Source organism: Alternaria postmessia (genome assembly GCF_024291825.1).
Source record: "Alternaria postmessia strain BMP 2775 chromosome Unknown scaffold_46, whole genome shotgun sequence".
Lineage (NCBI taxonomy): Eukaryota > Fungi > Ascomycota > Dothideomycetes > Pleosporales > Pleosporaceae > Alternaria > Alternaria postmessia.
Genome location: NW_026260119.1, coordinates 174,550 through 198,232, shown reverse-complemented (window position 1 = coordinate 198,232; position 23,683 = coordinate 174,550). Strand labels below are relative to the sequence as shown.

Sequence of the window (23,683 nt, the reverse complement as noted above, 5' to 3'; positions counted from 1 at the left end):
CCGCGTCCCTCCTTACCCCGCTATCCTCTCAAGTAACTAAACCATCTAGACACGACTGACCTTCACGATAACACGTCTTTCGAAACTACGCGCGACCAAAAACATACACATACACAAACACTACACCATCTCAACAACATCACACAACATGCCTCTCGTAGTCCCCGGTCTGCAGTCAAAGGACGGAAACTCTGGTGATGACTGGATGAGCAAGCTCATGGGCAAGAAGCTTGGTGACCAGCACGATGAGATGGTACGTCCGCTTCTTCCCTCCTTCGATCTTCCTCTCCCACACTGCGTAGTCCAAGATCGCACTACATTCTACTCAGCCTAGATGTTAGCGCTGACTTCTTTTACAATCAGACCTTCGCGAAGACCGATCTTCCCCAACAACACCGCGTCCTCAAGCCCGACTCGATGCAAACCATGGACTTCCAGCCCGAGAGGTTGAACGTCCATGTTGATGAAGATGGTACCGTCAAGAAGGTTACTAAGGGTTAGGGTCCCCCTGTCTGGCGTAGCTACGAAGACGGGACGGGTATACCAGTTGGAATGCAGAAATGAGGAATGAAGGCATGAGCACACATAGATCAGGGTTCGGGCTCTCACAGAAACCATAATAGGACATGTTCAAGTCATGGAACTATAGAAGACCCTAGTGCAATGCTGTATGATCACAGTGATGTGTGGTAACCGATGACAATGCCTTCATTCAACATATCACTCCGAAGATTCGCCTTTGCGAAGATGACGAACGCCTGACACCCCAACACCGATGCTCAATCCCGCAATGCTATGGTACAGTGAAGGCAGAAATATATACATATGATCAAAAAGAGAACCTGACGCCCTGGCAGTCGCTGAAGATTTTGAGATGAGAGAATCATGAGGCAGCTTCATGTCAGCCTGCAGCCTAAGCCTTGCAGTCTAAGCCTTACAGCCTTATACGTGCACGGATATCGTATCGATGTGGATCAACCGGCTTCGCCGAAAGACATCGCCACTGTGGAGAAAGCTTATCGCAACCTCGACTTTTTCTGAACTGTTCTCTTCATAGCTCTTTATGCCTTCGCTCGCTTTCTTGAAATGGCGCTGTCTTTTCTGGCCAGTTGTGCATCAACAGGCTTCTTGTCCAACGCTCCAACGATGTCGGTCATTTTCAGCATGGTAGAATGTACTGCTTCGGGATGCTCGAAGCAGAGCATGATACATGCTCTCATGGTTGTCGCAGAAAAGTATCTTGCTAAGACCTTGTCCTCGTTTTCGTTACTTGCTGCTCCCATGACCAGTCCAATCCATAGCAGCACACCAGCCATGTCGGACCAGCACTCTGAAAGATCGGATTTTTCGAGGGCGTCTCGAAGCTGTTGGAGTATGGTAGGTCTACCGGATCTGGATGTAGAGATCCATAATTGAGGAGATATCGCTGATGAACTCGATTGTATCGACAAAGGCGAAGGACGTTGTGAATATGTCGAGGAGGTTGAATCCCGGTGGTTGAAAGGAAAGCCGACTTGTTGTTGTGGGTTCATTCCGTTATACGGGGCAAAGTTAGGACTCTCAGAACTTTCAGTAACCGGAGTCACTTGTTGGAATTCAAGTGTTGAAGAGATCGAATCATTGGAACGCGAGGCTATCGAGGAACTGTACATGGCCGGTTGTGTCTCAGACGATTGCACCCTTTTGAGTGCCTCTGACAGTGGGACTTGATCGATGATAGCTTGAGCTTGGACGCGAGCGGTGAGGCGGATCGCTTCGTACCTCCAACCATCCCCCTTTGAACCAGGTGGGTACTGATTGATAGAGTTGTAATAATTTCTCAGCTTGGAAGCGTTACCCTGGCGATTCGAGCGCTGAGTTTCGAGAAATAGCTCTATCATCGCGTAGACCTCATCTAAGAGCTTTTGCGCTCTTCGTGTACATTTGGTCGCATGTTCAAGCGTTACGTATCTGTCATGAGGCCGGTAAAGTGGTGATTCTGGTATCACAATGTCCCGAGCGTATTTCTTTGCCGAGTGAATAGTACAGTACTCGACATACATCTGAGTAGGTTCCTTTTCCCGCAGAATAGCAATCGCAAGGTTGGCCCAAGAAACTGCGGATGCCAGTTGTCCATGTACACCCAGCTTACTGAGCCCACCACGCTGCTTGATCATAGTCTCGATTCCATTCTGGTGGAAGGTCAAACCTGCATCCATCCGGGTAATGACGTTTCCCAGTATCAGCTGACTGACTGCTATAATGTTGTGGTCCGCCACACACTGCTCCCTGTTAGTAAGATGTTCGCTCACAAAATGTATAACATCTTGGCGCAGTGCTGCCGTTTCCAAACTCTCTACTCTGCTGTTCTCAATGACGTCTTTGAACGCAGAAGCCATGTAGAGGGTACTCAGGAAGGCATGCGGGTAGCTTAGGCATAGCGGAATCCAGTATTTTCCCAGACCTTCTGTACCGAAGTAGCTGGCGCATTGGAACTTCAATCCCTCGACATTGACGCGCGCGTCTCTTGACTGGAACATGGTGCCGAAAGGATCTAGACCCTTTCCTAAGGAGTAAAGCTCCGGTACCGGACATAGGTCGAATGGATAATGTCCTCTCATTTGTTCCATTATCGGGACAACGATAGGTCTCCTAGGAAGGGTGGATTGGCGTGCAATTTGTGAACCAGGATCCGAGGTGCCCTGGACGTTGCTGTTAGGCCGGACTTGCTTGTTAGGTACCAAACCCTTCTTCTCGCTATCAGTCTTTCCTTTGCCTTTTGGTGTCTTCGTAGGCCGGGTTTTCGTTGCGCCTTGATCGCCAACACTCGATTGAGACTTGTCCGAGGCTTCACTGTTAGATCTGGATTTGTTGCTTGCCTGGCTCCTTGCGCCTTGCAGATAACTGCCCATAGCAGTTTGACGCACTTTCTGCATAACATGCTTGGTTTTGAAGTCGTCCGGCTTGTTGCCGGTAATCCATTGGAAACCTCCACTGCCGGCTGACTGCGCTGTCGGCGAAGAGCTCACTGACTTCCGCGAGTATGTGATATCTGCTTCATCTTAGCATGATGTATCGCTGGAGTGAGCTAGTCATGGCAGTAAAGACGGTCGTTGACATTGGTGATCGCGTTACACCATCTGTGTAGGTGCAGCAGGCAAGCAGTGGACCTCGGCAGCAAGAGCGCCTCTGCATGTGGTACGCGCAACCGGTATATTCGACAACACGAAAAAGGTACGCTTACCATTGAATTCCTGCCGAGGTGACATTACGTTACAATGCAAGTAGCTCGTGTCCGATGCAATAGTGGATGCTGGTGAAGGATAGGCGAATGGCATGGAGTGGGCGGTGGAGAACAGCGGTCGTGCGGCTGGAGGGGCAGTCATTGTTGTCGTCTTAGCTAGCTCGATACTCAGGATAGATTGGCAAGCGCGATGATGTTCGATACGATGAACCAAGTGTCTTGGTCATTCCTAGTGCAGAGGAGAGATGATCGATCGGTTCGGATAGGGCTGAGGGTAATGGGGCCAGACGATTATATACGCGGTTGGCGACAGTGTGCCTTGCCGCCGGGGAGTCGATTCAAAACAGACGCAATGCCGGCCGTTCAAAAGCCCTGTGTCACAGTATGAAGCGGAGAGCAAGCAATTGTGCGTCATAAAGCGTGTGTTGAGCATGCGCAGCAACGTGAGAATACGGTGAGGCAGCCGTGGCTGTGTTTTGCCGTCTTTACATTGAAGAGCGAACAGGAGGCCAGCGCGCCGGGGATGGAGGGATTGCTGGTTGCCTGAAAGCCGGCCCATTGCACTGGCACTCCCTTCAGCGCGGGATGCGATGGAGACGAGATATCATGGAGACATGGGGTTTTCGAGGCTTCATCAATGTCTTGATGGATACGTCACGTCGGACGCAGATGTTTGTCACCATGTGCGCATTGCCCATGGGAGGGCACATTGGTGTATTTGCGCCCTATCCGTTTTTCCAACGATGAGAGGGACCCCTATCTGCAGCGATTGCCTTGTGGCAAGACCACAGTCCATTGGATGCTGCTTCACACGTGCTGTAGCTGACCACCAAGCCGTGGAAACAGAGGGAAGACCACGCGCATCTCACCGCCCGGGCGATTACACCACATCTTCCAAGCGACCGCCAACCTTGTTGTCGCAGACCTGGCCAAACCTTGGTTCAGTAGCAGACATGAAACCATCTGCCATGGCATCTTGGTCTATTGAAACGGCTTAGCTCAGCTACGTACCTTTGAACTACAAGACACAAGAAATCAAGCGATACTACGTTGGACGGAGATACAGAGGCCACAAATGCTACCACAATTTAAGCGTTTCGCTTACAAGTGTACCAGCTACATGGGCACGCCATACTTCGGAAGCCTGTGAAAGATACGGTAGACGGAGGTAGGCCGGTCGCCATCACCAATCGCCATGCTTCTCCAGCCCGTCGTGAGGTCCTGTAAGCAGCCCTGTGGGGCCAATACGACCCTCCTGCATGGCTTGGGGTCTGAAGGAGCAGGACCAGACCAGGAACTTGGGACCGTCGGATGGTCTACCGCGCCCTGAGTACCTTGGTCGCTTAATGTTGCTGTTGTGAGTATGGCAGCATTGAGTATAGAGGAACGCTTGTGAAAAATTATACAACTACATCAATGAAACTATCTCAATGTCCCAGTACAACTACTGGCGCAAACTGTTCATGCCAAGGCCAAAGTAGTCCCCCGGTACTTGTGAAGGGCTTGTATCACTACTAGCACTCACGTCACTCACACCAGGACTAATGTCGCCATTCTCCCGTGAGGTCCTGCCAGCGCCGTCGGACCCAAAATCGACGCCTGGTCCGCCCAACGACCTAGTCCCGTTATTGCGACTGCGCAAGGGTACATTTAGTCGGGCAGTGTCGAACGTAAAATGTGACTGGCCAAGGCCTGGCTCTGCTGACGGAGTCTTCAGCTCCACAAGCTCCAAGGTACTTCGCAATGTTGCACCAGACTCGTCAAGAGCCATGAGAAAGCGCGCAAGTTCCTTGCATAGCTCCCAATCTTGTTCATCTTTGGCACGTTGGAGTAGGCGGACAACTTGATCGCCTGTTGGCCGCAATTCTTCAAATGTATGGAGGACCAGCAGATAACCACCAGCGGTCTTCAGATTCCCTTTCTGCAGTGATTCTTCAAATAGTTCTTCCGGTGGAGGCAAGTTTGAAAACAACGTCCGCCATGAACGCACCTCGGTTTTGCGGGTACATTGCACAACGATGTCGAGATATCGAGGAAAAGAGCTCAGGAACGATAGCACACTTGGCAATAGCGCTTGCTCGGGTGGTGGCTGGGTATCCACCTCCTCGTCCAGGACTTCATGCAGTAAGATTTCTAGAGCATGGGGGAAGTAAAGCAAGTGCTGATAATGGTGGCTAAGATGTAAGGCTGCGGGGTGATTGAATTGCGCCAAGTGGGACCGCAGCAGTGCGGGAAGAAAGAGGTGTGTCTAGCATGTGTGTCAGCATAAGATTGACGAGCCGGCTATTAGGCGCGGAGCAGGGCGCGACAGCTTACTCTAGTGCCGAAACGCAGGAAGGCAAAGTTTGTATCCCTACGTTGGATCAACTCCGACTCCACACCGAATATGATCGCTTTGTTGATCAATGCCGAGAGAGGATAAAAGTCGACAGGAATCTGAACAGGTGTTGGGAGTTCTCGACCAATTTCTGGTGAAGCGGAAGCAAGAACATCCTGCATATCTATCCAAACTCGCATGTCGTGACCATCAAAAAACCAGAGTGAGTCACGGAGATCGTGACCGTGTACCCCTTCCATCGTCAGTTCCATGGACGGACTCGCCGGTAACGAATCGGCATGCCGATCCAATGCGAAAGCAGGGTGGTCGCGCATGAGAGCATACGTCTCTACATTCTGCGCGATGATGCGCATTTCGTACTTGAGGTCGCCACTTTCGGTTGTCGTCGGTTGGAGAAGCACGAGTTTGCCATCCACTAGGAACAGGATAGTGGCGACAGCGACATCTTGTGATGGATCGCCATTGTCTGTAAGTTGTTAGCAAATTTGTAGTGACAGATTTTGAGCACTTACGGATCTGGTCCTCTGGTAATATCCAGCTAAGTGCTCGCACTCGAGTAGGTGCACGGATGATACCGTGCAGCGCGATTTGACCAACTTGTACCAACTTTACGCTTGCATCTGAAACACTAATAACGTAGTGATATAATATGTTCTCGTAGGTGTAGACGAGAAGTGAATCTTCGCCAGAAGGTGCAATGAGGACAATGGGCGCAGGTAGCTTCTGTGTATGCATGATGTGGCTATTATCGAGCGCTGCCTCACGTGAGTACACGCGAACCTTGAAAACACCATGTCAGTTTCGACGAAAAGGCAAATAGATGACAAGCATACCTCATGGGAATCGCGACATTCGATCGCTGCAATCAGAACATGCTGAAACCAGCACATACCCCCTCGAACTGTGAACTCGTTCTCTATGAAAGGGTCGTCGAACATCTTCCAACGCCCGCTGTTTACACTGTAGTGTGCAAGCCCTCTCTTGCCCGCTATCGCCACATACCGACCATCGTTTGAGATGACCGCACTTCTAATTGGCCATTGGTCGACAAGGTAGGCCGAAGGAATCTGAACATGATGCCACAGAGAAACATCGGCAGAGATCGTCGTCAAGTCTGGCAAGTCGTAACCACGGTAGATCATGAAGCCGGTGCTTGTCTGCATCAAAGACCGTGATACGTTAGCCGAGGAGAAGCAGCCGGTTACTGCACTTCGAGCCATCTCTAATACAAAGAGACGATTGTCGTCGTTGCTCAACATTAACAGTTCTGCGCCACCCCCGATCCAGAATGCTTCTTTGACGCTTAGAAGCCATTCTTCGTTGTTTGTCTTGGAAAGTGTTCTTTCTGCTGTGAAGCTCGTTGCTCCAGGCTTTCCGTATACACTCCACATTGCCCAGCCGCGTTCGTAGCCAGCAAAAAGACAGTATCCATCTGGCGAGTAAGTCAAGACAGTCATCTTTCCGGGGGATGTAACGTTCGGTCGTAGCTTATGAGACAGGGGAATGTTGCCAGTGTAGTCGCGTGCGGTGTAAACATAGATTTCACCACTGGCGCAGCCAACAGCAAGTAATGAAAACCTTGCATTGATTGCAGCTTTCACGCCGTGATCAGCATCTGTTTCGGGTGTATGGAAACCATAGCCACGGAAGAGACTGGGAGCAACGGCGTCTTTTCGAGCCGCTTTTTGGACTGCAAAGGCTCGTCCGTCGCCTGTGATCCAACACGATAGGTTCATAGGCCGATCATGGACCATTTCACGCAGCGATGCATTGTTTCCCAACCATGACATCTTTGCCAGTAGTTCGGTGCTTGTTTGGCTACCAGTGCTGTCTGGCGCCCAACGAATACATTGTACAGCAGCAGGCTTCCCAGTTGCGACAATCAATTCATCGTCCAGAGCCAGAGCCCTGATGATGCCAGCATCGACCCGTATGACCATCCGAAAGCGTAGGCTAAGCTCTTTCAAGCCGCTGCCTTCTCCTGGCCCCGCATTGACATCGTGCTGACGCTGAATCTTAAAGCCAGTGATTGCACTGCTTCTCCTGGTGTGGCCCCCGTGCGTGTTGGTGAATTGAGCCTGGTAGATGCGGGACGAGTGGTCTGTCGCGAGCGAGTACGTGATGAGGAAGCCGAGCGTGGTCTGCACGACGAAGATCTGGGAGTCAGGGCGCAGTAGGACGTCGGTGTTGGGGCCGTATGTTCGGACGGATTGCTCTGAACGCAGTACTGAAGCTAGAACAATCGTAGGCTACGAAGAGTTAGCACCTGAGGCGTCACGCTGGCAATGGGACATGCCTTTGTCTGCCAGACCGTGAGCGTTGTTCTGGTGAGGGTCGCAAACATGTGCCCACTCCTGGTCACTCTGATGGCAATGATGGTGCCATGTATGTCGTCTTCTACCGACGCGCCATTCTTGTCCTCTACCTCACTCTTACTTTGCGCAGACGCCCCATCTCCAGGATGCGTCTGCGATGGTTTGTCGGCATCTTGTTCGCCTGGTTGCTGGTGTTCGGCGCCATCGTGTGAGTTGTGCGCGCGCCCGGGATCCGTACGTTTAGTGGCCGCGAAGACGGAGGGCGACGAGATAGGCCAATACGTCATGGCGGTCTACCGCAAGCGAAGGCTGCATTTGCGCGCGCCCATCTCAATGCGGGGATGTATGCTTCACGAAGCTCATGCTAGCTGGCGGGATGCAGGGGAGGCTGGCTGTGGAGTATGGCGGTGAAATCGTGCGTCAACGCGAGGCGCAGCAGTGTGGCGCTAGGCCCGTGCTTGACATTACAATGCCTCTAGCCAAGTCTAGCTTTCGCGACGGTACTAGAGCATCCTAATATGTCGCCTACAAAGGACTTGTTATCGCAACAAAGTACTTGTCATTCCTACCAATGTTGAGGTTTCCCCTTGTATGAGGTGTATGCATAAGACTTGAGCCAAGTGGTCGTCGAATTACCGGTTCGAGTAAGAAAAATCACCGTCGGTCACTGCACGCAGATGCGCATTTGAGCACATGCATAAGCCGAAGGCAGCACAACGCCCCATCTTGTCGACATTACAACTAAACCAATCAGAATCGCTGGAGTGATCGATCGATAGCTTGCATCGTATCAGTGAGTATATTGGTAGTGAGATATAGTAGATGAAATAGCATGTGGGGCACTGCGTGTTGTACTGTATGAGCGCACTGAAACACTTCATTCATGCTGCATATCTGCCGAACACTCTGACAAAGTAACAACTATTGCCGTGAATCCTTGTTTAAACTACGTCTGCACATGATTCGACTGACTAGACTCGTTTTGATTGACTGATGGTGTTGCCGTGATCTAATAGTTTCGCCAGATGCAACGACCTGGCTACCCCGCACTTTTGAATATTACGGCCGACCGTCTGACATAGCGGTGAATATATAAATATTGCGATCAACCATCCATCAAAATCACCTAGGTGAGATGGCCGAGTTGGTTATGGCGCCAGGTTAAGGTTATCTTAACACATATTCCTGGTCACGAAAGTGGCGTGGGTTCGAGTCCCACTCTCATCAGTATTCGTCTGGCTGCAGTCAGATACCCCAGGTTTCTTTTTTTGCCGTTGTGAGCACACTATACGGTATCTACTCTCCGTCTGCTTAGTAGCAGAAGACTTATTCTTTTTTTTTTTTTTACTAAATGCACACACATGTAACAAACGTATGCGCAACCTGTTCGTTGTGGGATGGTCCAACTTCTAAAAATCGCATGGTGCATGAACTACAAATGCTTTCATTTCGTCGCTCGCCGATTGACCTCATGTGAGAATGCTTTGGTAACAGTCACTAGTATCTCGCACATGATTGATGCTGGAAAGAATATCTGAAGCTTGCTATGGAGATTCATTTACAATGCTTCAGGCGGTAATGACAGAGCGCATCGCTATGGAGACATACTACTGGCCTATTCAGGTAGCCTACTGCACACAATATTGACGGTACATTCACCGCTAGATATCCACTAGTACGCATCAAGACGCTCCTCTCCTCTATGAAGAATCATCCTCGTCGTCGTCATCGTCGTCGTCACCAGGAGTAGGAGTGGGGCGTGGAGGAAACGGTAGGCCAACGCTGCGAGAGGGCCTAGTGGGAGGAGATGGCACAGGAACGGCCGAGCGAGAAGGACGAGGAGACGGAGTTGGGCGGACTGAGATTACGAAAGAGCGGGTTGCTGTTGGGCGACTGATCCCGATATCAGTACAACCGATTCCATAACGAGCCGTCAAAATACTTACGGCGTGCGCGAGAAGCTGGGAACTGGGCCGCGGCTGACTGAGGGACGAGGAGGAAACCCTCCGGTAGGGCGAGGTGGTGCCGCAGGTCCGGTCGGAAAGGGAGGAAGGGCTGTAGGAAGACTGAAGCTTGGGAGAGGGCCGCGCGAGAAGCTTGGTACAGGCTGGCGGGAGAAGCTGGGGAATGAAGGGACTTCTGGCTCGTCGTCATCGTCCTGGGGAGCGGCCGATACAAGGCTACCGATCTGTCAATCACGCTCTTGAATAACAATGAAGAGCTGAGTTGTACCTAGTCATTCCCATCACATAAAGAACAGTCGAAAACTTCATGATGCCGTTTCTTTTCCGAGATTGATAGGTATCTGAAATGTAGACTGAAACTGACGCTGAGCACAAGATGCAAACACTGCTGGCTTTATACGTATTCGAAACTCCAATGTGTGATATGAAATCTTTTGTATCCAGGGTGTCTACGACAACTCCCGGTTAAATCGCAGCTGCCAGCAGTAGTATTGCCCGGCGTAAATTCGATATCACAAACGCTCAACACTCTTGCTGATTCCAAGCACGCATGTCGTCAACTAGCCCGAAAAGCTATGCAGGCCCAGTGAGAGAGACACAGTATGTCATCCGTTTCTCCTGGCTCTAGCAAAGATCGATATGAAGCCAATCTCCACAAAGGTCTGGAAATGCACCACAGGGTACGCTGATGTCGGTATGAAAACCTGGGTTGCTGCATTGGGCCTGCGGCCAGACTCCTCTTCCAGGATTTGGATAGCCAGGAACCTGATGATCTCCCGAGAAAGTGGGCGTGTAACGAAATCTGGACCAATACTCTCGAAGATCACACACCTCAAATCTTAATACATTAGTCGTATACTCTCTACCATGTAGACCCTGGGCATAGGCGCCTGGCCGTGAAGATTGGCTGTGTGTCATGCTACTTTCCAGAAGATCTCACTCGGCCATGCGGATCTTCGAAGCTGAATCGAGTGTCTCTAGATTCTTTAGCAGAGGCCTGGTTAACCGTTCATCCTTGTAGCGGTCAAAGATTCGACCCGTGGTGCAGCGTCCTCATTTATTATACTGAGTAGGGCTCTTGCTCAAGTGGGATACTTTGAGCTCAGGCAATGCTTGATATAGTTCTGGCCGAACAACTCGCATTGCCCAAATGGTCAATGTCAAGAGAACGATAGAATCCGCTTTCGATCCTACCGATGTCAAATTTTCGCCTTATGCGATGTATGTATGCCCGGAGATGTAGACTTAAGCGTTTGTCAAGCAATTAGCCGAAGCCTGGTACGCATCAAGAAAGCGCCATCATAGGATAATTGGAGAATGGCCATCCAGGAAACTGCGGAGAAGCCTGTGTCGGGCGCAAGGATGTTGCAATTAATATGTAACAAGACGTACTCCGAGAAGTAAGGATGCAAGTTTTTGACAGCACCGGTCATGCTGTAGAACGACCGAACAGATCACAGATAAACTGTTTATCAATCACAACAACATCGCGGTAATTCCTGCAGAGTGACTTGAACATAGATGAGCCAATTTCAGTGGCCCAACCGGGTTCCTGGGTAAAGAGACGCGTATGCTGTAATTTGACGGATGAATGTCGTGCGCACAGGAACAATAAGCATATCCGGGCTACGAGCAAGCACGCCAGAGTGTGTTGTCTGGCGCAATAGGTAACCAGGCAAGAATGTGTCAAGCAGCTGATGAGCATGCAATGACAGAATGTGTGGAAACGGCAAGTCCGCCGTGCAACGCGTAGTTGTTCTCGTCATAGGTCGTAGCCAGCGTGCCAGGTAAGCGAAGAAGCGCGTTTCGGTTGAGCTGTACATTTATCAAGCCCTCGTGAAAGGTATACAATGTTACTGTCTGGAAAGATCTTTCAAGGTAGAACGCCATGTGTGGACCTCAGGGTATGGTGAACTCGATATCTGCTTTCTTCATCAGTGCTCCGATCAGTTCTGAAATTGTGAGTCTGGTTGAAAGCATAAACTCGTTAGCTGTGTCGATAAGAGCAGAGATCTAGGAAACGTGCAGTGCAGCAGGTTGCGAGTGGATATGAGATGGAGAGAGGCGGCGCGCGCATGTGGGACATGGTTCGAGCTAGTCTTGATCAGGCTAAGTGAGAAGCAGAACCCTGGTCAGAAAAAGTTCAGGAAGTCGCGAACTTTTGCGATCCCGAGCTTGAGGATTGCGACACAACAACCACAATTTACAATGGCCGGAATCAAACGCAAATCCGCGGGCGCAGGCGCGCCTGAAGTTAAAGACAAGAGCAAAAAGGTCAAGGTCGACAAGCCCACCACGAAGCGCGAGGCGAAGCACGACGTCAAGCCGGTTAAGAAGGCAAAGAAGGCCAAGGAAGAGAGCTCTGACATCGAGGAGTCCGATACCAGCGAGCAGGACAATGGATTCTACGGCTTTTCCGCGGCTGATGGTGCCGATGTCGACATGAGCGACGCCGAAAGCAGCGAGGAATCAGCAAAGCCCAACGGCAAGGCGCAGAAGGAACCATCGAAGAAGCCCACAAGCGATGCGGCAGAGTCCAAGTTGGCGGGTCTCAACTGTAAATTACAGCAGTGTGTCTATTCTATGGTTTCTTGCTAATTGTTCTTCCAGCAACCAACTCGCGAGAAGCGCATGCGAAACAAAAGGCTCTCGCCAGAGAACGAAAAGCCGCGAAGCCGAACGCCGACATCATCGAGCGATCCAAGAAGCTTTGGGAGAAACTGAGGCTGAAGTCGCACGTCGACAAGGAGGAGAGGAAAGGGCTCGTCAAGGAGCTGTTCGAAATCATTACCGGCAGGGTCAAGGACTTCGTCTTCAAGCATGACTCAGTGCGTGTCATCCAGACGGCGATCAAGTACTCAACAATGGAGCAGAGGCGCATGATTGCCAGGGAGTTGAAGGGAGAGTTCAAGGTCTTGGCCGAGGGCAAGTACTCCAAGTTCTTGATTGCCAAGCTGGTGGAGAAGGGGTAAGCACAACCATCATAGACGACTGCATCGCGCATCTAACCGAATTTAGTGACCCTGAAATCCGCGACCTGGTAATCACCGAGTTCTACAGCCACGTCAAGCGCATGATCAACCACCCCGAAGCCGCATGGATAGTAGATGACATTTACCGAGCTGTAGCCACACCAGAGCAGAAGAACCGTCTTCTCCGGGAATGGTATGGGCCTGAGTTCTCAATCAAGGGTCTATCTCCCGAGGGTACGGACAGCGCAGAGCTATCGGCCATTCTCAAAGATTCCCCAGACAAGAGGAAGCCCATCATGGGCTACCTGGAGAACCAGATCAACTCCCTCATCCAGAAGAAGCTCACCGGCTTCACCATGCTGCACGACGCTATGTTGCAGTACTTCCTAGTCTGCGAGCCCGGCACTGAACAAGCGAGTGACTTCCTTGAACATCTCAAGCCGGATCCAACAACCAAGGAGGGTGAAGAGGCCGATAACGTGGATCTCTTGAAGAACCTTGCTTTCACAAAATCAGGATCGCGGCTGATGTCACTTTGCTTCGCATATGGAACTGCCAAGGACCGCAAGCTCTTCCTGCGACCGTACAAAGACACAGTCGAGACAATGGCCTTTGACCAACACGCTCATCACGTTCTGCTTGCTGCCATGGCAGTCACTGACGATACCAAGCTTTCGGCCAAATCCATCTTCAGTGAGCTTCTACCAAGCAACGACGCTCTCCCCGAAAAGGTGTTGAACCTTGTCAATGATGCTCGTGCACGCACAGTCTTATTATATCCATTCGTTGGGGATGCGAAATGGCTATTAGACGACAACACACGTGAGCGACTGAATGAGTTGTACGCCATCCGTCAGACTACATCAAAGAAGGACCCCAACATCCGTCTACAAGAGATTGCAAAGAACATTGAACCGCAGCTACTGACCGCAGTCACAGCTCGCGCTGCAGACTTTGCCTCATTCACATTCGGCTTGCAGTTTATGGGTGAGGTCCTCGTTGGAGCTCCAGAGGTGGAGCCAGCGAAGCGCAAAGAGGCATTGGCAGAGGTCGCCCGCCTCTCCCAATCGATATTGGACTCTGCTCTTCCTGCCTCCGCTGGCGACAACAAGGCTACCAGCCACGGAAAGAACATGTTGAAGATGCTGGTGCAAGGTGGCAAATTCGACCCTGTCACCAAGAAGGTCATCCCTGTAGAACCTGCACTTGGTTTCGCAGACTTGCTCTGGCCTCAGATTAAGACCAACATTGTGGACTGGGCGACTGGCCAGGGATCTTTTGTGGTGGTTGCCCTGACAGAAGCCGAAGGCTTTGGAAAGAAGGACGAGGTACTCAAGGCGCTGAAGAAGGAGAAGAAGGCACTCGAGGCGGCTGCCAATCCTCCAGGTGCACAAAATGGGGAATCAAAGGGCAAGAAGCAGAAGAAGGGTGATAAATCGGACAGCGCTCCTAGAGGAAACGCGGGCGCAAAGATTTTGCTTGAAAAGTTGTAGAGTAGCGTATTTACTATCTGAACATGTATGATGATACCCATGTAAGGCTTCCTTTGTGCATCCTTTGTTGCAGACGTGCCACATACCCATTGAAAACGCCGGTTTTCCGTGCCTTGCAAAATCTAGGAAGAGAAGGTTGAGGCATATACTACGCTTTGCCGCATGCTTCACTCTCGTCAAGAGACATTACGGGAAATGAGGCGCAGCAGCTACCATGAAGACCTACATTATAGTGGGTTGTCCTCGCTGATGGAAGCCTGTTGGTAGGTCATGGGGTGGAGGCGGTAAGGCCATGTGTAGAGCCAAGTATCCCACCAACCAAGTAGGCAGGTAAGCACCCACGCGAACATGCACTTTTCGCTCTTACCACAAATGTCAACTACCTTACTCGATGCATTCGCTCACCACGTTTAATTGTCTTGGTCACTCATTAGCTGCTTCCATAAATAGTATCCAACGATTGTGGGTGTGTACTTCCCAACGCTGCACGAGAACAAAAATTGTGCGTCCAAAATACACATATAGCTCACGGCATTTACGACGCGCATCTTACCTCAATCGCACGCACAACACAATGTCACGAGAAGTTGTCACTGACGAGGCGTCACTTCCGTCCGTCTTCCAGGCCCAATGGCAATCCAATCCAGATCCCACAGCACTTCCCTTCCCGCGCAACAACCCGCCTTTCCCGCTCACAGCTATTGATTGGCATCAACTGTCCCTGAGAGATGCAGACTTCACACCGCATTCGTGGTCAAATCTACACCATCTTATCTCCACAAACCAACTTGAAGAGCTGAAACGCTGGCCCAGCTCATTGAAAGCCTACCTTGCTTGGACAGCGCATGTCAAGGAAAAACATGGCAGTGTTATGACATATCTTCTTGATCAGCGACTGTTTTGGGAACCAATCGAAGATGAAACAGGAGCGCTGCGATTTGACGTACGCAACACTACACCTTTTGCGGATCCTGATGACTACAAGATCCTGAGGAACGACTGGACTTATTCGTTTGAGCCTGGTATTCGCCACATTGTGGTTTGGCTGAAGCAGCGACTGCCGATGGATGCCGCAGGCGCATTGAGTGATGTCGGCAGGGATATGGTCAAGGACTTTGTGAAGAGGGAGTTTAGGGAAAAGGCGGAAGAGCAGGAAGAGGGGAGCAAGGTCATCTGGTTCAAGAACACGACAAACTTGCAAAGTGTGAGGAGCCTAGAGCATGTGCATGTGCTGGTGCGTGACGTGGAGGAAGAGGTCTTGAGCCAGTGGGCAGTCTAGGAGGCTTGATGGATGTCACGGTCTGGTCACGATGGAGAATATCTACTATCGTGTCCGGGTACATGGGTCTTGAGTATGCAGTGATGGTGATGATTGACCATGGTAAGGATATGTTTGAAGTTTTGGATATTGTCATCGCAGCTCTATGCAAATACACATGCTACCTGCATCTAGAAGGATTGCCTGCTCGCGAGTACGCTAGTCATGGATCTAGGGAGTTGCAGCGCACATGAGTCACTTGCCAGCCACTTCCATTGTCTTTGTTGATTGACGTCATCACATCGAAACTGTGAGCCCAGAACATTACAAACGACCTTAAAGATTAGAATACCAAAATTCTTCAGGCCTCCATTCGCCCATCGCCAGCGCATTTGACTTCTCTAGATACACCGTCGAAGTCGTTCCGCGAGCCTCCGGACGAGTTAGGTAAAACGCCTGATCTCTGCACGGCTGGCGCCGATCATCACAACCGATGAAGATCTAGCATCGTCATTGACTTGTCGATAGCCTCGTCTGAAAACCCCATCAACGCAAACATTGTGTCAAGCTAAGCTTTTCGAGCCGCAGTTTTCTTGGCGTTGCTACGACAAGGGGCATTTTCGGCATCCGTGTGCACCCTTTGCGGCGCCAGGGACGGATAAGCTTCGTTAGGCTTTTGTGTGAGCACTGATGTCGACGATGATGTCACAAATGTGTATCGAACTTAAGCATTCGATGCCAGGGCTTGGTGGAGGATGTTGTATCACTTGTGCCTCTAAGCTTTTCAACATCTACACTTTTCCGTGAGTGAGGATCATGCTGGATCTCATTCGCGACTCGGCCTTTGGCCACATCGTTCGACTTGTGACGCGGAACAAGTACCTTCAATATCCTGAAGAGAAGGACCCCGAGATCTGGAAGAAATATGTCAGTCATGAGAAATCTGGATACGCCGCATACCATGGATCTACACAACCGCCCGAGAACGCGGATGAGATTGATGAACTCACACAGGCACATGGAGTCAGAAGCCGCGATGACAGACACGACTCTGAGACATCGTCACGCACAATCGGCAATGGTGTCAATGAAGCCAGTGGTGTGAGAGTGGATCCTGAGAAGGGCAAGGACCTTCACGTTGTCGATTGGTATGGACCAGACGACCCCCAGGTATGTCCGCCGCAGCTCGGGATGCTCGATCATTGCTGACAAGTTATTAGAACCCGCGAAACTGGTCGCGTGGAAAGCGGTACTTTGTTACCTTTGAAATTTGCTTTCTTACTTTCTCCGTATACATCGGCTCGGCCATCTACACACCCGGTCTCATGGATGTAATGGCAGACTTCGGCGTCGCTCAGGTTCCCGCAACATTGGGATTGACCCTGTACGTTGCTGGATACGGTCTTGGGCCTCTGCTCTGGTCGCCTATGAGCGAGATTCCTCAAATTGGTCGTCTTTGGGTGTATATCATTACACTTCGTAAGTTCGCCGTCACTTTGCATGGGGAAGAGAATATGCTAACATAGCGGCCACTAGTAATTTTCGTCCTTCTTCAGCTGCCGACTGTCTTTTCGATCAACTTTGGCATGCTTCTTGCCTTCCGGTTCTTGACTGGGTTCTTCGGTTCGCCAGCGCTCGCCACAGGTGGTGCTTCTATTGCCGACATGTATCGACCGAAGAAACAAGTATATGGCTTGGCTGTGTGGGGAATTGGAGCTGTTTGCGGACCAGTACTCGGTCCCCTTGTTGGCGGCTTCGCTGTCATGGCCAAGGGCTGGACATGGACTATCTGGGAGCTCATGTGGCTATCTGGCTTCTGCTGGGTATTCCTGTTTTTCTTCTTCCCTGAGACGAGCGCACCAAACATCCTGCACCGTAGGACACGAAGGTTAAAGAAGTTGACTGGTGACGACCGTCTTACCTGTGAGGCGGACATCATGTCCCAGGAGATGTCAGCGAAGGATGTACGTATTGAAATCACCCCCACTGCGATGCACTGCTAACATTGTCGTAGATTGTCAACATGAGTCTTCTCAAGCCCTTCACCCTCATGTTCACGGAACCCATTGTGTTTCTACTGAACCTATACATTGCGCTCATCTACGGTCTCCTTTACATCTGGTTCGAGTCATTCCCCTTGGTCTTTGAGGGACTGTACGGCTTCAACCTTGGCCTTGAAGGCGTGGCATTCCTCGGTATCCTCGTCGGCACCTTCGTTGCGGTCATCGTGCTCTTTGCGTGGAACTACTATTACCTGGAGAAGCAGTTTGATGAGAACGGCAACATTGAGCCAGAGAAGCGCCTTATCCCTGCCATGGTGGGCTGCTTCGCCGTACCCATCTGTCTCTTTTGGTTCGGATGGACGTCTAGGTCAGATGTGCACTGGATTGTGCCCATCATTGGATCGGGCTTCTTTGGTGTCGCAGCCTTTACGCTGTTCCAAGCAGTTCTACCCTACCTATCGGACGCGTACCCAGACTCAGTCGCTAGTGTACTGGCGGGCAACGACTTGATGAGGTCTGCATTCGGTGCCGGCTTCCCGCTGTTCGCCAGTGCCATGTTCAAGAACTTGGGCATCAACTGGGCGAGTAGTACGTTGGCGTTCCTGGGTATCGCTTTTATCCCGATCCCATTTGCGCTTTACAAGTGGGGCAAGCAGATCAGACACAAGAGCAAGTTGGCGAGGAAGGATATCTAAGGGGGTGGTGTATGCGATACGAGTGTGTATGTAATGCAAGGTCCTATAGGACGGTAATGTTTATTTGTTCAAAGAAGCATTGTGTTCCCCAGATATGCTTGAAACATGGTCGACGTCATCATGATAGGCGGCGCAAGTTACTTTTTCCGCGACTCGTGCCGCATGGGTGGGCCTGCGAGAGGGTGTGTTCCTTCGGCATAAGCAAAGACGCAATGCTTTGGCGAGCAGAGGTTATTGAAACGGCAGACGTTGTTATGACTTCAGAATGGGATTGATGTGGGTTGCCGAGCCTCCAACGGCTATCTACAGAGTGGCCTACCTGGGTAGTGTGTCGGAGATTCCGAGGTCTAGACACATTCGAGACAGACTCTAGACAAATGGGCAATTCGACTTCGCGACGGCGATGACGCTGAATAGGAGGTGTAGAAGTGGCTGGACCCTGATATCCAAGAAAAATGATGTCGGGACGGTGCTGCTTTGGGATTCGCAGGGTGGCAGCAACTGGGGAGTCCTGGGGGCCATGGCAGAGCAGCATGGTTAGGCCCAAGGCGGCTAGCTTAGCGTAGCGTGCCGTGGTGGCAACCTCGTGAACGACAGGCTGCGAGGAGAGCGGGCGCAGGCTGCCGCTTGTTGTTGGCGTGAGCGAAGGCATACAGTAATGCAGTAGGGCGTGGAAGGCAGCGGAAGGCGCACAAAGACTAGTGCCAGAGTGAATGGGTTGGATAAGCGCGAGTGAATGAACTGGATAAAGGTCGTCTGTGCTGCACCGCCACAGCATCCCGCAAACAGGTTCCAGCGCTGATCCCTTCCGCGGAGGGAAAAGAAGCCGGCCGTCGTCGATTAACGTTATACGATCATGGGCAGCCAGGCTCGAGTGCGCTTCCAAGCTCACGACAACCCACTGCTACCAGACGCCATGGCCGACGGGACGAAGCCAGTAGTAGTCAATGCCCCCGGGGCAGCGCAGCGCCCCGGCCTCGAGAGCTCGGGAAGCGGCTCATCAGGCGACTCGGATCTGAACGATGCCCACCTTGGCGTCGGTGGCATCGAAGAATACTCATTTTCCGCCGGCGAGCAGCAGCAGCACGACCAAGTCGCTCCTCTGCGCGAGCCCCAGTACTCGTGGAACAGCAACGCCTCGTCGTCGCGCGCCCGCGGTCCCGCCATCATGACGGACCTGCCGCCTGCCACGCAAACGCAGTCCAACGGTGGCAGCAGCTCCAGCAGCGGGCCCAGCTCCAGCACCAGAGGACCACGCCCGTCCGCCGTCCGCACCCCGAGCAACGCATATGCGCCTGCCCGCCGCCCCCAGCAGTTCTCCCTCAACTCCAACACGTCGCACCGCCAGCGCAACAACTCGGCCACGCGCTCGCGCCGCAACCCCAACGCCGAGTACCGCGCCCAGGAAAAGGCCTACGTGCAGCGCATCCGCCAGGAGGACCAGCAGGACGAATTCTTCGACCCGGCTCTGCGCACCCCGAGCCTGGGCTACAGCACCGACTCGGAGACGGACGATGAATCCCCCTCGACGGCTGAGTATGTCGAAAACGACCCCTACGACCAGGAGACGCTGCTCTACTATGGCAACGACGACATGCAGCCCTCGATCGAGGAGCTCAAGATCCCCGCCAACCGCGAGCGCCTCGAGTGGCACTCGATGCTGGCCAGCGTGCTGACGGGCGACGTAGTCAAGCAGGAGAAGAAGCGCCTGATTGGCAGCACCGAGCAGCAGGGCGACAGCACCATGAAGGCCGAGATCTGGATGGGCATCCGCGCCAAGGTCTGCGGCCGCTCGCTGCAGGCACAGCGCCGCATCGTCGATGACACGCGCGGCAAGATCAGGGCCATGCTCGAGAGCATCATTTCCTTCGAGGTCGGCGGCGAGGCCGAGGCCGGCCAGACGGCAGCCCAGCAGGTCGAGGACATCGTCAAGAAGATCGAAAAGGTCGAGAGCGTCTACCCCACCCGCCAGGCCCTCGAGGCCGCCTACCCACGCGCTGCCTCGCAGCCCTACAAGGACGCCTGCGAAGCCGTCATCGCCTGGCACAACACCATCACCCTCATCAACACTGAGATGTCCATTCTCAAGAAGTGGGTCGGCAACGAGGAGCTCGACTTCACCAAACCCCGCCCGCGCTCGTCCCAGGATCACCATCTGACCGACGACTCTTCGTTTATTGACCGGATACTCAAGGAGGATGGTCTCAAGTCCCTGCAGGGCGACACCAATCTGCTGGCCCCCCTCGAGAAGGTCATCCAGAAGGCCAAGGCTACACTGATCGCCAATGCCGAAGGTTTCGCAGAGAGACATCTTCCCCCTTACATCGAGGAGCTGCTTACCCTCATCAACTTCCCCTCCCGCCTCCTCCAGGAGATCATCCGCGTCCGCCTCTCATACGCCAAGAAGATCAAGGATCCATCACAACAGGGCGTCATGATGGCTGAACAGATGATTGCGCAGTTCCAGATTCTGCTTGCCATGGCTGGTCAGGTCAAGGAGAGCTACATGATCATCTCCCGACCGGAGCCTGGCTGGGACCTGCCACCGTGCATCGAGGAGAACTTTGACCTGGTCGTCCTAGACGCTCTCAAGTTTTACTTCAAGATGCTGAACTGGAAGTTGGCAGCCAACAAGAACACCTTCAAGGAAGCCGAAATCTTGGAACAGGAATGGGACTTTTGCAACAAGCTCGGTCGACAGCTCCAAGGTGGTGACGTCGAGACCGCAGAGCAGTTCAGCGTTCTTACGTCCAAGTCGCTCACTCGTCTCAGCGCCCATTTCGAGCGAGAACTGCAACGTCGGCCAGACGAGCTTACAGGCTCCGAGATGGAGAAGCGATACAAGCAGATTCTGGACTCTGTCCGTGTTCGACAGCGTAAGCTGTTCCGTTTCTCCAGGATTCTCACACAGCGTTTCGAGAACTGCACCGAGTTCAACATCAACAACATCGACCTGGATGAAGAGCAATTGCAAGAGCTGTACGAATCCCTGGTTGCTACCGGCCACTTCCTCGTTGAGACTACTGGCGGAAACAACACTGGCATCTACATCGTTGCATCACCGACTGCATTGGACCGACCAAATGACATTCAGTCACTCCTCACAACCTGCTATCACGCCGAAGAAGCTCCGGAAGACCCCTCCAACCCGTATGTTCTGATCATCCGACCAGAGCAGCCCCTGTACTGGCCTGGCAAGAAGATGTCAGCAAACATCATTGAGCCTCATCTCGACCTCAAGCCCGGGCGATTACGGCTCGTCGCGGATGGCTCACAGCAACGCCTAGCAAATGCAAACATGTCGTTCCTATCATCAATAGGATTCGAATTGACCACTCTGATCGATCAGCGCGCCAACCTACCTCGCGTCAATGCGGAATTGCAGAAGATCAAGAAGACGGCATACAAGCTATCCAACACCATCATGGACAGCGTTGAGATTGTCCGCAGGCAGACTGTGGGTCTTGACTGCCAGGATCTCATCCAGACTTGTTTCGCTTTCGCAACCGAATTCGGTCAACGTTCCGTTCTTTATATGGACTACAACCGAAGGGCCATGAACAACATCAAGCTAACTAGACTGGCACTTGATTGGGTCAGTTTCATTTGCGATGACTGCATTGCCTCGGATCGCAAGACATTTCGATGGGCTGTCGTCGCTTTGGAGTTTGCTATGATGATGACTCGTGGTCAAAACATACTTTCCATCAGTGATGAAGAGTATTCGCAACTACGACTCAAGGTTGCTGGCTGTATGTCCGTCCTCATCTCTCATTTCGACATCATGGGCGCGAGATCCACTATCGCAGCTCAAGCTGAGCGACAGCGTCTGAACGCTATTGCCGGCAAGAGCTTGCTCGACCCTAAGAATGCAAAGGACGATGACGAGTCTATTGAGATGACGCAACAGCAGTGGATGCAAAGCCTTGAAGAGATTGATTCCTTCCGCAAAGACAAGGAGGCCGAACGTCAAGCCCTTGGTAGGGTGTTGGAAGACTCTAACGAAGCTGATCGAGCTTTGACCTACCTGTCTTCCTCTGCGACAAACGTCACACTTCGATGGCAGCAAGGCCAGTTCGTTGGTGGCGGTACATTCGGATCCGTTTATGCGGCTATGAACCTCGACTCTAATCACCTCATGGCTGTCAAGGAAATCCGTCTACAAGATCCACAGCTTATTCCCACCATCGTTGCACAGATCAGAGATGAGATGGGCGTACTACAAGTGCTCGACCACCCGAACATTGTGTCCTACTATGGTATCGAACCACATCGAGACAAGGTGTACATCTTCATGGAATACTGCTCTGGTGGTTCGCTTGCTGGACTTCTTGAACATGGAAGAATCGAAGACGAGACTGTCATTATGGTTTACGCGCTCCAAATGTTGGAGGGTCTTGCCTACCTACACGACGCTGGTGTCGTGCACCGCGACATCAAACCTGAGAGTGAGTCTATCGAGGCATGCTATTTTTGAATTTTACTAACGCGGATAGACATCCTGCTCGATCACAACGGAGTTATCAAGTTCGTCGATTTCGGCGCTGCTAAACTTATTGCTCGCCAAGGTCGGACCCTCGCCGCGGAACACAACGCCACACGCCAGGGCCGTCAAGGCTCCATGACCGGAACACCAATGTACATGTCACCCGAAGTCATTCGAGGTGGAAGCACAGGGCGTCACGGCGCTGTCGACATATGGTCACTCGGCTGCGTAATCCTCGAGATGGCTACCGGTCGCCGCCCTTGGGCTTCCATGGATAATGAGTGGGCCATCATGTACCACATTGCCCAGGGTGACCCACCACAACTGCCGTCCAAGGAGCAACTCAGTGACACTGGTATCGACTTCCTCAAGAAGTGTTTCGATCGCGACCCGAACAAGCGAGCGAGCGCCGTCGAGCTGCTTCAACATGAATGGATCATGACGCTCCGTGCCCAGCTCAGCCTGGAGCCAGCAACGCCAAGTGATAGCAATTCGAGCAGCGGAACACCACAGAGTAGTAGGCAAAACTCTAACTACAACTAGTTCCTGACGCCTCCATCATCAAGCTGTGTCCAAGGTTTTGACACTGTTGGCTGATGGTGTATAGTAGCTCGTCGGCTTTCCATACATAGAGCTAGTCTCGATTCCACTATCAGCGGTGCGCCTAATCTAAGCACCTCTTCCACAGGCTCTGGTGTCAGTCCTTTTACTCTAGCACCGGGCTGCTCGACTACGGGAGCTGCACCTTTCCGACAATTCAACTTCTCTGAGCCTTAGAGATGACCCGCCTTTCTTCCATCTCATATCATGGCCTATACTACAAGTTCTTAACGACCCAAAGACTGTATGGTTCTTCCTTCCTCCGTTCTACTTCCCGCTAGCGTCTCTTGGGAAGTTTGAATGGGACGTTGACATAGGGTATCTATCCCACCTTTT

General features: G+C 52.0%; 7 protein-coding genes and 1 non-coding gene across 8 annotated transcripts; 6 read left to right on the top strand and 2 right to left on the bottom strand.

The window, feature by feature from the left end:
• Positions 1-148: 148 nt before the first annotated feature.
• J4E82_007174 (uncharacterized protein) lies at positions 149-501 on the top strand (the record flags this gene model as incomplete). Its single annotated transcript, XM_051733421.1, has 2 exons — positions 149-253; positions 364-501. The coding sequence occupies 2 exons, from the start codon at positions 149-151 to the stop codon at positions 499-501; spliced, it is 243 nt and encodes an 80-aa protein (XP_051586881.1).
• A 560-nt stretch (positions 502-1,061) lies between these two features.
• On the bottom strand, positions 1,062-3,248 carry J4E82_007173 (uncharacterized protein; the record flags this gene model as incomplete). The annotated part of the gene is made up of 2 exons (XM_051733420.1): positions 1,062-3,031; positions 3,224-3,248. 2 exons carry the CDS (start codon positions 3,246-3,248, stop codon positions 1,062-1,064), a joined length of 1,995 nt encoding a protein of 664 aa, XP_051586880.1.
• A 1,419-nt stretch (positions 3,249-4,667) lies between these two features.
• J4E82_007172 (uncharacterized protein) lies at positions 4,668-8,163 on the bottom strand (the record flags this gene model as incomplete). The annotated part of the gene is made up of 5 exons (XM_051733419.1): positions 4,668-5,384; positions 5,540-6,027; positions 6,074-6,341; positions 6,395-7,810; positions 7,858-8,163. 5 exons carry the CDS (start codon positions 8,161-8,163, stop codon positions 4,668-4,670), a joined length of 3,195 nt encoding a protein of 1,064 aa, XP_051586879.1.
• An 842-nt stretch (positions 8,164-9,005) lies between these two features.
• On the top strand, positions 9,006-9,103 carry J4E82_007171. Its single transcript has one exon. It is a non-coding gene; the product is annotated as a tRNA-Leu (tRNA).
• A 2,945-nt stretch (positions 9,104-12,048) lies between these two features.
• On the top strand, positions 12,049-14,305 carry J4E82_007170 (uncharacterized protein; the record flags this gene model as incomplete). The annotated part of the gene is made up of 3 exons (XM_051733418.1): positions 12,049-12,397; positions 12,451-12,808; positions 12,859-14,305. 3 exons carry the CDS (start codon positions 12,049-12,051, stop codon positions 14,303-14,305), a joined length of 2,154 nt encoding a protein of 717 aa, XP_051586878.1.
• A 574-nt stretch (positions 14,306-14,879) lies between these two features.
• J4E82_007169 (uncharacterized protein) lies at positions 14,880-15,584 on the top strand (the record flags this gene model as incomplete). Its single annotated transcript, XM_051733417.1, has 1 exon — positions 14,880-15,584. The coding sequence occupies one exon, from the start codon at positions 14,880-14,882 to the stop codon at positions 15,582-15,584; it is 705 nt and encodes a 234-aa protein (XP_051586877.1).
• A 795-nt stretch (positions 15,585-16,379) lies between these two features.
• On the top strand, positions 16,380-18,261 carry J4E82_007168 (uncharacterized protein; the record flags this gene model as incomplete). Its single annotated transcript, XM_051733416.1, has 4 exons — positions 16,380-16,733; positions 16,784-17,042; positions 17,100-17,527; positions 17,578-18,261. 4 exons carry the CDS (start codon positions 16,380-16,382, stop codon positions 18,259-18,261), a joined length of 1,725 nt encoding a protein of 574 aa, XP_051586876.1.
• Positions 18,262-19,117: 856 nt separating this feature from the next.
• J4E82_007167 (uncharacterized protein) lies at positions 19,118-23,290 on the top strand (the record flags this gene model as incomplete). The annotated part of the gene is made up of 2 exons (XM_051733415.1): positions 19,118-22,709; positions 22,758-23,290. The coding sequence occupies 2 exons, from the start codon at positions 19,118-19,120 to the stop codon at positions 23,288-23,290; spliced, it is 4,125 nt and encodes a 1,374-aa protein (XP_051586875.1).
• Positions 23,291-23,683: the final 393 nt, after the last annotated feature.